The 19,227-nt window shown below is 35.6% G+C and overlaps 1 protein-coding gene across 3 annotated transcripts in view; it reads left to right on the top strand.

Annotated features, from left to right (window-relative positions):
• The first annotated feature begins 11,686 nt into the window (after positions 1-11,686).
• The window catches only part of POSTN (periostin), a 50,607-nt gene continuing 43,066 nt past the window's right edge, over positions 11,687-19,227 (top strand). For 2 of the 3 annotated variants that reach the window (XM_081084677.1, XM_081084678.1), the window contains exons 1-5: positions 11,690-11,823; positions 13,089-13,187; positions 14,778-14,842; positions 16,491-16,648; positions 18,982-19,146. In XM_081084677.1, the coding sequence (XP_080940803.1) occupies positions 11,705-11,823; positions 13,089-13,187; positions 14,778-14,842; positions 16,491-16,648; positions 18,982-19,146 (606 nt within the window). In that variant the 5' untranslated portion in view covers positions 11,690-11,704. Of the gene's footprint in view, positions 11,824-13,088; positions 13,188-14,777; positions 14,843-16,490; positions 16,649-18,981; positions 19,147-19,227 lie in introns of all 3 variants that reach the window. The other variant, XM_081084676.1, reaches the window with a different exon arrangement.

Raw genomic sequence — 19,227 nt, 5'->3', positions numbered from 1 at the left:
GTGGCTTAAGGTCTGTGTTCTTCATGAAAGATTTTTTTAACCCTTAGTTGTGAAGAATTATGACTGGATATTACTGCAGGCCCAAAGTCTCACCTGTAACAACATCTGAACTAGGTGTTTTGAGGAACGGTAGCTTTTTGGTAACATTCTCAATATTTTTCCATTGTTAATGGTCTGTTAGGTTCTCTCTTCTAGAGTCAATTTTGATAACTGAATTTCCTGCTTCTCTCACTCACCAGTTGGGTGCCAGGCTCCATTCTAGGTAGCCACTTGTAGGCGGGTCAGTGAGCAATCCCTCTCAGGCAGGCACAGACCTTTTCTTACTGCACTTCTCTTTTCTCATTTAAATGCCCAAAAGGTTATGATAGGTGTTTAATTGGCAACATGGCAACCAGTAGGATGGGAGTGAGTGAGAGAGTGTGAGTGAGCAAGGAAGTGAGAGGGGAGTATGCGGATGTGCCTGGTGCATGTGTGTGTGAGTATGTGTGTGTGTGTGAGTGAGAGACAGATCTTGTAGGAGTCTCAGGGGCTGGAAGATCAGGCACTGATCTGTGCTACAGGCACTTCCCAGGTAGAAAAAAAAAAAAACACCCAATCATAGCAGCAATTGGGAAAAAAATTAAAAAGTGGGAGGAGAATTTAAGGGAGCTATGTAACAACATGAAATGAAGCAACATCCACATAATAGGGCTCCCAGAAGGAGAAGAAGCTGAACAAGGAATAGAAAGCCTGTTTAAAGAGATAATGACAGAAAAGTTCTCTGACTTGGGGAAGAAAAAAGTCATAAAAGTCCAGGAGACACACAGAGTCCCAAACAAGATGAATTGATTATTGGGAAAGAAGAATCCAAAAGACCCACTTCAAGACACATCATAATTAAAATGGCAGAAGTTAAAGACAAAGAAAGAATCTTAAAAACTGTAAGAAAAACAAAATTACCTACATCCCTTGTATTATTACAATATCCACTGATTTCTCAACAGAAAAACATCAGGCCAGAAGGGAGTGGCATAAAGTATGCAAAGTAATGAAAAGCAAGAGAATTAATACAAGAATATTCTATCCAGAAAGTCTATCATTTAAAATTAAAGGTGAAATAAGAAGCTTTGCAGACAAAAAAAAAAAAGGCAAAAGAAGTTTATTACCACCAAACCAGCAATGCAAGAAATCCTAAAGAAGAAAGAGAGGGAGGAATACAGGCATAAAAAAAAAAAAATGGCAACAGACAAATACCTATCAATGGATTAAATATTCTAATTAAAAGACATAGTGTAGCTAAATGGAGAAGAAAACATGACAAGAGATAAGAAAAGCCACTTCATAATGCTAAAAGGTCTATATAACAAGAGGATATAACTCTGGTAAACATATATGCAGCCAATAAGGAAACAACCGCATATATTAAAAAAATCTGGAGGATATCAAGGGTGAGATAGACAGCAATAAAATCATAGTAGGGGACTTCAATACCCCACTTTCATCACTTGATAAATCTTCAGAGAAAAAAAATCAACAAGAAAACAGCAATCCTAAATGACACACTAGATCAAATGGAACTAATTGACATCTTCAGAACATTTCACCCCAAAGCTATGGAATATACATTCTTCTCAAGTGCACATGGGACATTTTCAAAGAGATACCACATGTTAGGTCACAATCTAAGTCTCTGCAAAGTCAATAAAATTGAAATTATATCAAACATCTTCTTAGATCACAATGACAAGAAATTAGAAATCAGCTACAATAAAAATGCTCAAAAACAATCAAATACACGGAGGCTAAATAGCATGTTATTAAACAATGAATGGGTTACCAAACAGATCAAATAAGAAATAGAAAATATCCTGAAAAGAAATGAAAATGAACACAAAACAATCCAAAATCTATAGGACACAGTGAAATCAGTCCTGAGAGGGAAGTTCATAGCCCTACAGGCCTACCTCAAAAAACAAGAAAAAATGGTAATAAGTTATTTAACTATACAACTTAAAGAATTAGACCATCCAAATTAGAAAGGAGTAAGTAAAACTGTCATTATTCACAGGTGAATGATATTATATATAGAAGACCCTAAAGACTCCATCAAAAAACTACTAGATTTAATAAATGAATTCGGCAATGTAGCAGGATACAAAATTAACACCCAGATATCTATTGCATTTTTATATGCCAACTAAAGGCCTGGCGCACAAAAATCATGCACAGGCACAGTCCCTAGGCCTGACCTGCAATCAGGACCATCTTTCCCGGCTGCCCGCAGCTGGCTCTGCCCCCCCCCCCCCAGTTCCCCGTTTGCCATCGGGTGATCGGGGTCTACCAGTTGGGGGGAGGAACTGAGAGGTCAGCCATTCCACCCACTCGCCGGCCCAACCCCTGCAGTAGGTTACCTTATGTGTGTGGGGCAGGGGCCTTGGCCTGGCACCACCCACATAACCCTGGTTCCCCATTTGTCATTGGGCAATCAGAGCCTGCCAGCCAGGGAAAGGGACCGAGAGGTGGTCAGTGTGCCTCATAGTGCCTGATCGAGCAGTCCTTCTGGTTGTTCCACCATTAGGGTAAATTTGCATATTACCCTTATTATATAGGACTAATGGCCTGGTGCATGAAATTCATGCATGGGGGGGTGGGGTGTCCCTCAGCCTGGCCTGCACCCTCTCCAATCTGAGACCTCTGGGGGTATGTCCGACTTCCGGTTTAGGCCTGATCCCTGTCCTAAACTGGAAGTCAGACATCCCTCTTGCAATCCAGGACTGCTGGCTCATAACCGCTCACCTGCCTGCCTGCCTGATTGCCCCTAACCACTCTGCCTGCCGCCTGCTCTCCCCCATCTGCCCCCGCCAGTCTGCTTGCCCCCAACTGCCCCCCTTGCTGGCCTGATTGCCCCCACTGCCCTAGCTGCCAGCCTCATGGCCCCCAACTGCCCTCCCTGGCCAGTTTCCCGGTCTAATTAGCATATTACCCTTTTATTAGTATAGATAAAGGCCTGGTGCATGGGTGGGGGCCAGCCGGCCTGCCCTGATGGGGGCCCCGGATCTGGGTGAAGGGTCCCCACTGGAGGGTGGGGCCAGCTGGCATGAGGGGCCATGAGTGGTTTGCAGGCCAGCCATGCCCCCAATCTGGTAGCAATATGTTTACAGATGTATCTCCTAGGACAATGGAAACTAAGGAGAAAATAAACAAATGGAACTACATCAAAATAAAAAACACATCTGCACAGAAAAAGAAACCAAAAAAATAACAAGAGAGCCCACTGCATGGGACAACATATTTGTCTATGATAGATTTGATAGACACTTCTCCAAAGTGGACGTACAGGAGGCCAAAAGGCATGTAAAAAAATGCTCAGTCACTAATTATTTGAGAGGTACAAATCAAAACGACAATGAGATATCACCTTACACTTGTCAAAACAGCTATTGTCAACAAATCAGCAAATGACAAGTATTGGCAAGGATGTGGAGAAAAGGTAACCCTAGTACCCTGCTGATGGAAATGGAGACTGGTGCATCCTCTGTGGAAAACAGTATGGCATTTCCTCAAAAACTTAAAACTGGAACTTCCATTTGACCTAGTGATCTCACTTTTAGGAATATATCCTAAGAAATCAGTAACACCAATCAGAAAGAGTATATGCACCCCTCTGTTCATAGCAGTGCGATTTACAATAGCTAAGATTTGTAAACAGACTAAGTGCCCATTGGCAGATGAGTGGATTAAAAAACTGTGGTGCATCTATGCAGTGGAATATGACACAGCTATAAAAAAGAAAGAGCTCTTACCATTTGAAACAACATGATGGCCCTGGAGAGCATTATGTTAAGCGAAACAATCAAATCAGAGAAAGATAAGTGTCACAGTATCTAACTGATATGTGACATCTACTGAACAACATAAAGTGATGAACAAAAATAGATCCAGAGATATAGAATCATGGAACAGACTGTCAAACCTCAGAGGGAAGGCAGGGGAGGGTGTGTGGTTGGGAATAGATCAATGAACTTGTATGCATATAAGCACAACCAATGGACACAGACAAAAGGGTGGTGAAGGCCTGTGGTGGGGGGTGGGAATAGGCTAGCAGAGGTCAATGCGGGGGAAAAAGGATGTATGTAATACTTTCAACAATAAAGATTTAAAAATGATAAAAAATAAATTCCAAAGAATTTATTAACTATTATAGGTCTTTTACTTTTCTGAATAAGAACCATATAATTAGTTTTTATGCCCAGTGGAATAATTTCCTCCCCAGAACTTTTTCTAATATGATCATCATCTCTTTTGTTTTCCATTAACTACTGGGAACCTATGAAACCCCTGTGCAGGTAATGCATGCAGGCATGACCTGAGGTCCCATGACTTGTCTAATTCTACTTTTACCACAAGCATTGGTGTCTCTGGGAATAAGAATACTAATATTAAAATGTTACACATGTGTTAACATAAAGAACAGGAGATATTTTTTGTTTTTGCTTCCCCACAGTACTAACAAAGAACCCTGATATTGGTTTGCATGTAAGAAAATTGTAGTGAATAACAAACTTAATCAGTTGCAATATTTAGAAAAAATTATATTTTTGAGCAAATTTGAGCAAGGAGAGCAGAAACCCTCATCATATATGGAGTGAGCAAGAAGAATAAATCTCTAGTAGTAATGATGCTGAATAGCTGCAATTGTCAATTAATCATATATGATCAATATCTGTAGAAGAGGAGAAACACAGTTTATTTTGGAGCACAATATATTTGGTTGGCATTTTTCCTGGGAAGAAGTAAAAGAAGCTTTTCAGATATGGAGAGAGAGGATATAGACAATGCAGTATAAACATCAAAAAAAGAAGATTAAGGGAATTTGAGGACCACGTTAACATGGATAAATAAACAAAGGAAATATCAGCAGATAGCGATCTAAATATGGGACCTAAGAATGTTGCTATTTCAGAGGGACAGGGTCTCAGGAGGGTGATAAATGAATGATTATGAATTATAGAGTTATCATAATTCAGACTATTGTTTCACCAGACCAACTGTGCCAGATGGCATGTTGAAATTCCAGTACTATAAAGGCTGGATGTCTACAAAATTTTGTAAATTGCAGTAATTACCCATAACCTCATTTTAAAGTGTGATCTGAAAGAATAATGGAAGTTATCTGTAAGTTAGAGACAGATGATGACCAGAATATTAATTAGCTCTGAAACAAAGTTGTTCATATGTAAAAAAGAGAAAAGCTGAAAGGCACAGTGTTCACAGTGTCAAGCAGACCAACAATGACAAATACATGGTGTATAAATGTGATGGGAACCAATGACGAAAATAGACTGCAGAAGTGATTATTTCCAATCATTGATTTGAAGTAGAAAAACCTGTCACAATTTCTTATTCACAATTTTCTATTCTTGTCTCCAGTCTATGTAAGTGTAGAGCAACAACAACAACAATAACAAAAACTCAGGTAAAAAGTAAAGCAATTTATTCTTTAGTCACATACATACAAAAACCAAAGTAGATTTTTCACTTTTTGTTTAGAGTTGACATCATTTATTTTGGTCAATCTAAATCAGCTTTAAAATATTTTACATAAAGATAATTATTAATGTTTAGATTTTTGGAATGTATATATGTCTGTAAAGAATTTAAGATTATTTTATGTCGATCTCATATTTATATTTTAATCAAAATATAATAGATGGTATCTGTGCTTCTAGAAATGTATACTGTACTTTCTCCACTAGGTGTCTCCAGAGAAATACAAGTAAATACTGCTAAAAAGAAATTCTGCTTATATACACTCAATTTTAAGATTTCAAAATCACAACTAGGGACAAGTAGTTACAGTGGTTACTTAGGATGAGAGTAAGATCTGTCACTTGATGGCATACTACACACATTTATTAAATAATTCCTTCTGCTCTGCTTCTAAATGAATTAGCATTAAAGACATGTCATTTAATATTTACTTTGGGGTCAAGTTAGTCATTTCTTTCTCTCGATATAAGTTTATTATCTTAGATATGTTAGGCCATAAGATAACTGGAAGATCTATGGGAGTAGAGGAGGAAATTCTCTAGAAATATATTGGGAGGAGGACTCAGGAAGTCCCACCTTTTCTAAGCTCTACAATGTGTCAGCAAAAAAAATCTGAGCTTATATATTACCCTTTTGACTTAAGTCAGAGATTGATATTTAATTTTATTTTGGCTGTATGAGTGTTTTATGAAGAAAAAAGATCACAAAATTTAATTTTTATTTAATTTGAATTTCTGTTGTCTTAGGTCAGAACAATGTAATAATTTTAAGAAAACATTTTCTCTCACTCTAAGGAAACAAAGATAAGTGGGTCTTTGCCAGAACTTCAATTTACGGAGCTGCGACCCCAGGTACCAGGGAAGGTTGAGATGCTCCATGGCCAAGGTACTTGCATCAAATTCAAGGCCTTATCAAAATTTACAAAAAGGCCAGTAGAAAAGCAAAGTGATACTAAGAAATGTCATAGACTACATGTTAAAAAGCAGGGGTTTAGAAACTTGGGGTAAAGAACCATTTTGGATCATTCAAAACCAAGGAAATTCTGTCCTAAAAGTCTACTCTTGGCTTGAGTATCCAGTTTTGTTTTAAATATGTTTTTATTGATTTTTAGAGAGAGAGGAAAGTAGTAGAGGGAAAGAGAGAGAAACATCAATGTTGAGAAATATTGATGGGCTGCTTCCTGCATGCCCCCTACTGGGGATTGAGCCTGCAACCTGGGAATGCTCGCTGATCAGGAATCAAACTGTGTGACCTGGTTCATAGGCTGACACTCAACCACTGAGCGACACTGGCCAGGGCCAATCTATTTTTAATCCAGAGGCCATGTCCAATGCTAGAGAGCATAAGTCTAATATTCGTTGCATGCCAGTGATTGCAAGCATATTACTGCAGTGACTTCACAATTTCTAGAGGCTACAAGGCTTACTAAAAAGATCTACTGGACAATTTGGGAACTGACAGTGAATTAGCATCCTGGTAGCTAAAAACAAATGTCATTTGGACACATTATTTTTCTCAGATTGCATTATAAATGGTTTCTTTTTCACTAATGGCTTGCATTTCTGGGTCAGACTTTGTAACCCAGAATGTCCCAAGACTTCAATCTTTCTTCAAACCACGAATAAAATTATGTAGTCAAACCAGGGGCAGGATCTTTTCATGAAATAGAAGAATAAGGGTTCTATGTGGAGAAAGAGAGAGGGAAAGACAGAGATAGAGATACAGAGAGAGAGAGAGAGAGAGAGAGAGAGAGATCCTTGATTAGTGCTCTGAAAGGAGAGAACTGTATTCCTCTTACTATTTTTTAATCTCTTCTCTATAATTTAGATTATCTTTCTTCCCACTCTTGGGACTTTCCCATTTCTTTCCTTACCCTACAACAAACTGTTGGCTACGGACCGGAATTCAATTATTTGCCTCGCTGAAGCCAAGATTCTGCCTGAAGTAGTTGCTTGGACTTTTTCCCACTGTTACCTTCATTAGCTAGTTATTGAAAGGAAGAGAGTGAAGCAAGTCAGAAATTGTTGGGCATGGTCAGCTGGGAAGCAGAGGCCTATTTGCTTCACCAGGAAGCTTCAGCTTCACACTCCCCCTAGAAAACCACCAGTCCATTCCCCACAGATCACTTGAGGAAGGGATAGAAGAAAAGGGGCATTAAACACATAAGCAATAAAGTCAAAATGGCACAGAGGGATGTACTTAACCACAGAGACTGTCGGTATAATCTGGGGAAAAGATCACTGGCTAATGGGGGGATGGAGCCAATGCAATCCCTCAAAATCTTGGGAAGTTAATTGGTTATTTTGAACAAACTCCTAGTTAAAATCCCAGGAGAGGAAGAGCATTCTCACTCTCTCTCTTACTGGTGACCTGCACTTGCCCTGTTCATTGTGTTCTCTCCTGCCCAGAGCATGCAACCATATGGGTCTAGTGGCCACCTGGGTTCCACAGTAGATTGAGAGGGCTCTGAAGGACTATGAAGCAGAAACTCTGGGCACTGGCCTTTGCCTTGGCCTTGGTGAAGACATGTTGTACATGGAAGGAGATGGCACATTAGAAACCCAGGGGTAGGGGGAGCTATCACAAATAAGCCATGCCACCATACCACAATCTCATGTGTGTGGATCCTTGAAATGCTTTCCTTGCGATCCCATGGAAGAGCCACCAACACCACCACTATTTCTTTGCTGAGCTCAGCTTTTAAGCTGCAGTACTTTAATGTTTTTATATTTACTCTAAAATTTTCCTTCCTTGGAATGTTCTCCAACCTCTAAACTTACATGCAGTTTATATACACAATCTGTCTCTCATTTCCTTGATTGCATTACTCATCTTGAGGATAAATATTTGTTGAGAACTAGCATTTGTTGACTTCCATGGGACTTAAACAAGTTCCAAATATGAGTCTCATGGATATATTTAAGACTCCATTGTTAGAAACTCCAAAAAGAAAAATTTAGGGAATATCTTTCTACTGAAGGAGCATATCTCATGTTTTTGTTTTGTTTTGTTTTTTACAGAAAGGAAACCTGTATGTCCTTTCAGAAAGGGAACAGTCCTCTTGAATTTACAAATACATTTCCATTTTCACTACTCATCTTATGCAATTATTTGTTTATTCAGACGACTGAAAGATAAAACTGTGGTATCAAGGAACAACTAGGTGTTTTGGTGTTTTGGGGTTTTTTTAAGAATTAATATATTTTCAATTTATTACAGGCACTATTAAGAAAGTGGGTGACATGGCAGTAAATTATTAATTCTTTCTTCACTGTTATAATCATAATCAAGCTTATCTGTTATTATTCTGGACTATATTTAAAGAGCTCTTTTACTCTTAATACATATTATCCAAGTCTATATCTCTTCTTCTCTATACCCCATTACTTCCTCTTCAATAGCCACATTAGATTTGAGCAAATTTTAGCTTCATTATAGAAAAATTTATAAACAGTTATAGTTATCTAAAATTTAAAAAGTTGCATCAATAATAGTGAGCATCCAGTAAAGAGTAAATTACTTCTTATAGTGATGATGTTAGAGAGATTTCTGTATTTTAAGTTTGATTTATTTTCTATAATTCCAAGTCTCTATTGTTATGTTTTAAGAAAATAATCTACACCAGTGATGGCGAACCTATGACATGCGTGTCAGAGGTGACACTCGAACTCATTTTTTTGGTTGATTTTTCTTTGTTAAATGACATTTAAATATATAAAATAAATATCAAAAATATGTCTTTGTTTTAATATGGTTGCAAATATCAAAAAATTTCTATATGTGACACGGCACCAGAGTTAAGTTAGGGTTTTTCAAAATGCTGACACACCAAGCTCAAAAGGTTTGCCATCACTGATCTACACTATAAATGTATAAACAATAAGGTCTGGAATTGAAGATTTTTATAACTATGTTATCAATAATGTTCTAACAGCTAATTTGCTGATATTAAATAGAAATTATTTTTATAAAAGTTTTTTCATCCTACTCAATTGGCAAATTGCACAACATAAGAGGAATAGAAGTCTATTATATAACACATGCCAGCAACATATGGATGAAGTTAGAATATTTCATTTACAGAAATATAAAATATAGGCTACAGTAATTCTCTTCTTCCCATAAGGGACTAGGGAAAAAATATAATTTACATTTTATGCTATTTTCTCTTCATCTCTCCTTTTAAATAGCTCTTTTATTTTCTATACTAGAGGCCCGGTGCATGAAATTCATGCGTGGGGGAGGAAGGGACCCCTCAGGGGATGGCCGACTGCCAGTTTAGGTCTGATCCTGGGGATTGGGCCTAAACCGGCAGTTGGACATCCTTCTCACAATCCAGGACTGCTGGCTCCTAACTGCTCACCTGCCTGCCTGCCTGACCACCCTTAACTGACCCCTCTGCCAGCCTCATCACCCCTAACTGCCTCTGCCTGGCAGCCTGATCACCCCTAAATGCCCCCCCCCCGCCAGCATGGTCCCCCCTGCCAGCATGATTGCCCCTTACTGCCCCCCCTGCCAGCCTGGTCACCCCTCACTGGCCCCCCTGCTGGCCTAGTCACCCCCAACTGCCCCCCTACCAGCCTGGTCGCCCCATGCAGCCCGCTGCTCAGTCGTTTGGTTGTCCCTCACTAACCCCCCTGTTGGCCTTGTCGCCCCACTCAGACTGTTCTGTTGTTTTGGATGTGATAGCCCCTGGCTCTTTATATATATATAGATGTGACTACCAAGATTTTTAAATTGAAAAAAAAAAAGCCTTTGAATCATACTTCAGAAATTATTGTTTCATTTTATACTTTCTTAATAATCTGGCAGCAAGGTGAAAAATTATGTATTTCCCCAAGACAAAATCCAAGCTTAATATAACTATCCTGATACTTGGAATTCTCTCTGGTCCAATCCAGATTCCCCAACAACACTTCCAATTGGACACATGGAGATTCATTATATAATTTCTTTATATTACCAGTAGGGAAGCAGAACTATTGTGCCATTGCAGCAGAAGCAATTTGCCACAAGAAAAATTTGAATTGCACTTTGACGTTAGAATAATGTGTAACATGTTTATCCAAGGAGATTCACTGACCTTATTATTTTAGCTCATTGTTGACTTCTAAAATTCAGATTTCTTTTATCCAAAATATTTTGAAGATTTGATATATGTGTAGAGTTTTGATAATGCATATTCCCTTTGCTAGGAATTTCATGTAGCATTTAAGAGACTTTAATTACTCTGATAAAATCAGAAGAATAATTATGGCAACATCCCTGTTTCTTAATATGAGTTTAATTATTCTGTTATGGTTATATCAGTAATACTGTTTTCTGATATGGGATACTTTTGCCCAGTGCTTATCAGTAGATTTACTGCCTAGAGATTTTCAATATCATGTGATGTATGTAATGAATAAACAATAAAGATAAAAATGTTTCCTTTTCTGCTTTGTTTCAAGACTTAGGGAAACGTGACAGAAGTAGATCTATGTTAATTCCACCTACCCTTTGATATTTAAAGAGAGGAGTGAAATGAGAGGGATCTCCTCAGTAGGATTATAAGGGAAATGTGGTCTCTTCTACACTTTTGTCAGCAAGTTAGAATTCTTATTTCATATTTCATGCAAGTTTTAAATCCATTCTGCATTTGTTTTTAATTAACAGCCACTACCCCTTTGTGATGATCAAACTTATATCTTCTTTTGTTTTCTGGTGAAAAAAATGGTTACTTTTCACTTTTGTTGTAAAATGAATGTGACAAGATATGATAAGATCAAATAATGATTGCATGAAGCACTGAGACATGTACCCTGAAAGGGATGGATTGAAGAATATTCCTTAAACCCAAACAAAATTATTTCCTATTAAAAGGCCCCTCTAAATTACCAAAGAATAAAATGGAAATATGAACATGAAATGAGCCAGATATTAAAAATAAAGAGAAATATAAATAATATAAAAACAAAAATCTTCATATGAGTAAAAATTAGGCTCAATGTGTTCAGGAAACCTAACTAACAAAAGTGGATTTTAGCTAGCAATTTGAAGCTGCTGATGTTTTTTGCAGATTCCCAAGGTTGATACAGTTCTCCCTCCCACAACTCTGGCATGTATATAAACTCTGAGCTCTCCAAAGCCTACTGCCAGTTCTCTTCCTGGATGAACTGCAACGGAGAGGCTAAAGATGATTCCTTTCTTATCCATATTTTCTCTGCTCTTGCTGGTTGTTGTTAACCCTGCAAATGCCAATGGTCATTATGACAAAATTTTGGCTCATAGCCGTATCAGAGGCCGAGATCAGGGGTAAGTCAAGTTATAACCACCCCTCACCCCCACCTTAACTTATTGTATGTACAATGATGTATATTTTTCTACTTATTACAAAGTAATAAGAAAAAAACGTGTAGTCTGTAATTTTATGTTTTAAATGTTAAGAATTACTTTCAAAATAACTGTGTATAATTGTTTTTTATGAAATGTTATATAATTTGAATCTAATTAATATTTAACAGGGCATTTCTTTATGATGTCATTTATTTGTGTTTTTATTTTCTTCCAAAAATCTGGAATAAGATTTTCAAAGTTAAAGAATCTGTGGTTAGAGATTTTCATTATGTAAACAGCTATGAAATATCTCACATGATGTTAGGGAAATTTTTAAGTTTTGTATAAAAATTAAATAATGGGTAATGTAACAAGGTCCCTGAATTTTTTGAAGCATTTAAGATGCTTTTAAATATTAGATTCAATAAAATTGCAGACAATTTATATTTCTTAGAATAAATTCAGCTACAAGTTAGCATTTTGAAAATTATGTCATAATTTAGTATCTTAACCAACCATTTAGAATTTTTTTGAAAAGAATCTTGGCACTTCTTCCTGTGTCTTAGAGGGATTTTCATAATGCTCAAAAGCTCCATGCCTCACAGTGCAAATAAGACTTCCATCTTTTTAAGAGAGAAAAACACTTAAGATATTGCAAAAGATATTCTAATCTATTATCTCAATTCAAAGAAATAAATTTTCCTTTGTGCAGCAATATTATTTAAGTTAATTCTAGCCCTCATTTCATTTTATGATGGCTTACCTTGAAATTTGCAGAATATAGTGTCTGTGAACATAGTAAAACTTGTATCTTTTATCCTCTAGTCTCTCATTGTATCAGGGAGCCCTAAAGGCTCCCCTATACTCAAATTGATCATGTATTTAGCTTAAAAGGAGTCAATGGATTATTTACAATTAAAAGTAATGAGAATGAGATATGTGAAAACAAAATTACATTAAAATTAATACTGCTTTTATAATACTATTAGATTAACTTTTGGTACACTGACATTTTATTCTCAGAGCTATATCATTTCTCTTTCACATAGATTTTAGTTTTTCCAATGATTCAGTAAGATTGAATAAAATTCAGGTTTTTTCAAGACTTTAATTACATCCTTAAAAATCAAATCCACCTGTTAACTCTTTTTGTAACCATTTTACTGGTAGATATTTAAAAAAAAAAAAAAACTACAGGTAAATGTCTTTATGACAATTCTCTTTCTTTTCTTCTCTCTTTCAAGCCCAAATGTCTGTGCCCTTCAACAGATTTTAGGCACCAAAAAGAAATACTTCAGCACTTGTAGAAACTGGTATCAAGGTGCCATCTGTGGAAAGAAAACGTAAGTCTCATCTTTTTCTTAATGTGCCAGCTCCAAAGACAACACCGTGATGTCTGTCTTTCCTTGGGCATACCTCCTCCATTTTTCTTGAAAAACCTCTCCCAAATCGTGAGCTTCCTAAAAAAAGGAACAGATCACTTACATGAATGAAGAAATTCTCCCTGTGTTTCTCCATATACTAGTGGAATTTTCATTCCTGAACCTATGTTTCATATAGGTTCAAAGGAGGCAAGTCACATGGCAATGTGATTTGGTATAGAATCTGTGTGAGTGGTTGACTATGTAATTTTTACTCCCTCTTTTCTCTTAGGCAAATCATTTAAGCTTTATGCCCCAGATTTTTTTTATTTTATGTTTAAAAAATGGGCTAGAAGAGCAAAATGACCTGACATATTAGGGGTTTTGAGTCACAAATTAATGCTTACCTACAGTTATTTGGAAATTATCTAAAGTACTCTAACTGACCACAGAGTTTTTATCAAAGCTAAAGTTAAAAGGATTTGAATATTTCAACTCTTCATTTAATTCCAAACCACCAGATTCCCAGCCCACCACTATAGACAAAAAGTCCACCACTATAGTCCAAAAGACAATTGCTCTTTTAGTTATATTTTTCACTGACTAACTTAAAATTGGAAAGCATGTTTTATTGCTTGATAAACCTGCTTATTGGTTTAATCTACACTAATAAAAGACAAACATGCAAATTGACCATACCTTAGCTATGCCTTAAGCCATGCCCACCAGCCAATCAGAGCGACTATATGCAAATTAACCCAACCAAGATGGCGGCCAGCAGCCACGGAGCTGGAGAAAGCAGGAGGCTTGGTTGCCTCAATGATGGAGGAAGCCAAGCTTCCCGCTTGCCGTGGCCTGGCTCTGAGCTCCACTCAAAGCAACAAAGTTTCAATTATAGAAGGTAAATAAACCCCAGATACTTGCTTTCAGCTGGCTCTGGCCACAGAGCTGGAGCGAACAGGAGGCTTCCCTCCCACCTGCCTGGCCGGCTCTGAGCTCCTCTCAAGGCTACAAAGTTTCAATTATAGAAGGTAAATAAATCCCAGAATTTAAAAAAAAAAAAAAAAGAAAAAAAGTAGAGGCTGGGAGCTTCCATTGCTGGGGGGCTTGGCCAGCCTGAAAATGGCCCTCAGCCCCTCACCCAGACTTACTTTTTGACTAAAACATTATTTCTGTTAGTTTGCAGACATTTGGTAGACTTGTGAGTCATTCACACATTTACAATTACAATTACAAATCAGTAGTGATAATGATCTTGGCCATGATGCAGGCCAGGTCCCAGCTGGAAACTCCAAGGCTCTAGATTCAAAATCTTTGTTCTTTATATTCTTGATTATCATGAGGCATATTTGGAATACACACTAAGTATAAAAGAAAGGACCTGTTTTCTGACATATTTAGGGAAAATCTTTACTATATCCTCAAACTAATATAAATACCTTAGTGTCAAAAATAAACAAATGATTGCTTTCTGGATTCTAAAAATTTCATAGCATATGCTTTACAAAGTTTATGTCAAAATGTATTCTATGTAGTTCCCCATTTTAATATTGATTTTCTTCCAATGCACAGGACTGTGCTATATGAATGTTGCCCTGGTTATATGAGAATGGAAGGAGTGAAAGGCTGCCCAGCAGGTAAAATTTTAGTTACTGAATTAAATGAGAAATTTGTATTGTTTGAAGAAAAAGGTTGAAGTAGCTTGTAGAGAAGTCAAGTGTGTGTGTGTGTGTGTGTGTTTATACTTCCTAACTATGTCCCCATATATTTGTGTTAATCACTAATTTATCATGGTGGTAAAATATTACAATGTGCTTTGGATACACTGCATGCTGTACAATGCAACAGACACATAAATTAAATTATTTTAACTTTCCTTCATGAACAAAAATTTCCTCTAAAAATCTATTTCTTTGAACTTGTCTAGAAACATGTAGCTATTTAGAAAGGCAACACATTTTTCTAATTGGACAGCTCTGGTTTTATAATATTCCTCATATTGAAAGTTGGTTACCTAAAACTCTGTCTACTAGAGGAAAAAAACAGTTAATCTATTTCCTCTTTGAAATGGTAGCTATTCTGATATTCAGCACCAACCATCACAACATTTCTCCAGCTACCCTCTCTTCTCCAACAGAATCTTCTCTTTTCTGGGGGAAGTGGGAGCCAACCCTACTTCCTCTAATGTTGCATAGACTTTGGATGTCTCACCATCGCGTACACCGACTCATAAAAAGCCCCCAGTCCAGTCATCTATTTTCTGATTGTGATCCCAGACTGGTGTTTACAATTCAAGTGGTTTCAAGAAGCTGAGAGACTATCAAGACAAATATCTCACTTTTGGGTGCCCCTAAACTTGTGTTAATATAATTGGTTACCATGTCATATCATTAACTCATATTGAATTTGCAAATCCATTAAAATTTATTACAGGCCTTGTTTATATGAACACTATCCAGTCAGGTCATTCTCAGGATTTTTGTTTTCAACTTAAGCATAGCACTTGCATGGAACCCTGCTACATTTAATCTGTTAATTTTGACTCATTTTCTCCATCCTGTTGGAGTATTTTTAAATCCTGATTTTATCATTTGATATATTAATTATATCACCTTATTATAGTCACAGCTCTAATAATCATTTATACAATGAGATTGTCCAAAGTAGACTAATTTTCAAATATGATAGAATTATAAAAAATAAGTTTCTGCACCAAGCTTAAGTTTGATATTGATATATTAATCTTTCTTCTGGAAGTCCAAGAGAGCTATTCTGGACATGTAAGATACTTTGATCTATTTCTTTTCTGGTGATTAAAAGAAGCAGGTCTGTATATTTCTTTTAAGTACCCAAATCTATCAAAATTATATTTCTATACATAACAATAACATACTATTTAAGAACTTTAAGCCAACATGAGAGAAAATACCACTTTTTCCATGAAATAATCAGAGATATTTACTGATGATTATAATTGAGCTATTATTGACATGGAAAGATTGACACCTAAACAGACTATATGTTAAACTAAAATGATGATTTAAAATTCATTTTTCTTCACAAGTATATATACAAAGGGTATATGAAATAATAGTTTTCAATAGTATTTTATTATTTAGCACTCAAAAGGCAGTTTTCATATAAAATTGATGTCATAGAGTTTTATTGCTAAAATTATCAATTCAATTATTGGGGAACTTACCAACAGTGTAAAGTTTAAATGCTTATAAAATAATATCCTTGAAATAATATCCTAAATTCTTATTTATTTCTTTATTATTTCAGTTTTGCCTATTGACAATGTTTATGGTACTCTGGGCATTGTGGGAGCCACCACAACACAACACTATTCTGATGTCTCAAAATTGAGAGAAGAGATCGAAGGAAAAGGATCATTCACTTACTTTGCACCAAGTAATGAGGCTTGGAACAACTTGGATTCTGTAATTCATTACTTTTTTAAATATAATTATTTTTGTTGTCATTATTATTTTATTTTTAATTGCTTTATTAACTTGGAAATTAATAGAAGTTTACTAGTATATCTTTCAATTATACATATATAAAGATACATAAAAGGATAAGTTATTGAGGGTAAGGAATAAGTCATTTTCATATATCCATAAATAAAATCCAGCATCCTCATAGCTTAATAAAGAAAAGGCAAACCAAAAATGGACTACTGAACTAGCACTTATTATTATTCTATTTTACTCCTTTACTCTTTCTTTTTTGGTTGTGAGAAAATATATGTAATTAAAAAAAATTTAAATATATTTTTATTGATTTCAGAGAGGAAGGGAGAGGCAGAGAGAGATGGCAACATCAGTAATGAGAGAGAATCATTAATTGGCTGCCTCCTGCATGCCCCCTATGGGGATCAAGCCACAACTCAGGCATATGCCTTGACTGGGAATGGAACTTCTTGGTTCCTGTGTTGATGCTCAACCACTGAGCCACACCCAGCCAGGAAATATATGTAACTTTGACATATCTAATAGAAAGGTAAGAAGCTTAGTGAAATTTTGAATTTATTATATTTTATAGATATATTTTATTATTTTGAATATATGTAAATATATATAACTATTTAGAGATTGACAGATTTATAAACACATGTATGAATATTTAAATGAAGTGTTGTAAACAATGCATTTGATTTTGTGGATAGTCTGATTTACACACACCAAACTATGACCCAGTTCCCAAATCTGTAAAACTGGAATCAAAATGTATTTCTACTTTCTACTTGATGAATTGATAATTGCTACTACAGTAAAAAAAAAAAAAAAAAAAAAAATATATATATATATATATATATATATATATATATATATATATATATATATTTGGTAAAATTTAGGCAGATTCCTCTGGATAGTATCTTGTAACTTTGTGGTTAATTGCTTGCATTATAGAACTCTCTCTTCTGGTTGTCTTTAACCACATTTCTTTTGCTGACTCCTCTTCTTCTTTGCCTTAAGAATGGGTGTTATTACAGTCTATGCAGTAGACTTTCTTCTTTATATACACTTTTGATGACTTCATCTATTACTTTAGTGCAAATAACATGATATCTATGTTTCTTGTACTTGCTCTTTTTGGAACTCCAGGAGAATATTTCTAATGTACATCTTAATATTGCTCTTTGGATACATCATCTTTATCTTTAAACAAAAGGTATCTACAACATATACATTTGTTTCTCTCCATAAACAATTGTTTTTCTCTTTTTTCCACAATTGGCAGTAGCAGTCTCAGTGTTTAGACTTGGATATTGTAAGTCATCCTTACCTCTTTTCTCTCCAGTTCTTACAAACTAGTTAGTCACCCATATCCCATGTTTTATACTTTTAATACCCTCACATTTGCTGTACATTACCACCCCATTAACCTTCCTAAGGCCCATTATTATAATCTAATTATTATAATCTTCAGTGGCTTCCCATTGTCAGTTTAATTTACACTTTACTCAGGCATTAATGTTTGATATGTTATTGCCCCACATACTTTTCTTAATATTATCAGAGAAACTCAAATATGTGCTAACCCCACTAGATAACTTCTGCTCTCTTAATATTTATCAACTGGACTCAGAATGATCATTGCACCATTACTATCCTATCTACCCTTCAAAGCCTATCTGCAAACCTTGAAAAGCTGGCTTTCCTCATTTGATCACTGAAATATTTTTCCACCTTCTATCTTCTATCTTATTGTGCTTTTTGTTGCATGCTATTATGTGATAAGTACCTTAAAAGTATAAACTTCACCGTACCTATCATTGTACTTCCCATAGCACCATGTACACCATGATATCATATATAATTTTGGATGAATAAAAAGGTACAGAATGTTTGAATTCTTAAATTTGTTTTTGAATAAACATAAAATCATTTATTAAATTCAAATATTGTATACAATGTAATGTTTTTGTTTTACTACTCAAAATAGTTTAAATGTCTGATAATTGTATATCCCTGTATGCCTTTACTTTATATCAAGATTGTCACTTTATCAATATATACACTTAAAATATTGTTTTGTCTCTAAAAATGCCCAAACACTCTACCAGATTCAGGACCTTAACTGAATACCTATACTTACAAAATTCCTTAATTAATTGAAATAATAAAAAATAAGTTATTTATGACAGTTTGGTTTGCTCAGCTGGACAATGCAAAGATAAATTAATGAGAGGAGTGATAGTGTAAGTATAAGAATATTAGTAATGAATCACAATAAAATAAACTTCTATAACTTTAATTTTTCCTAGGATATCCGTAGAGGTTTGGAGAGCAATGTAAATGTTGAATTATTGAATGCTTTACATAGCCACATGGTTAATAAGCGAATGTTAACCAAAGACTTAAAAAATGGTATGATTGTTCCTTCGATGTATAACAATCTGGGGCTTTTCATTAACCATTATCCTAATGGGGTAAGTTTCACTAGTAAACAGTACATTTCTAAGTAATGTTGCCCTTAATTTTTTCTGTACTATTTATATAATGTTCACAGA

This window comes from Myotis nattereri, assembly GCF_964212035.1.
Source record: "Myotis nattereri genome assembly, chromosome: 2".
Lineage (NCBI taxonomy): Eukaryota > Metazoa > Chordata > Mammalia > Chiroptera > Vespertilionidae > Myotis > Myotis nattereri.
Note: the sequence above shows the minus strand (reverse complement) of the source record. Positions and strands in the feature narration are given on the sequence as shown.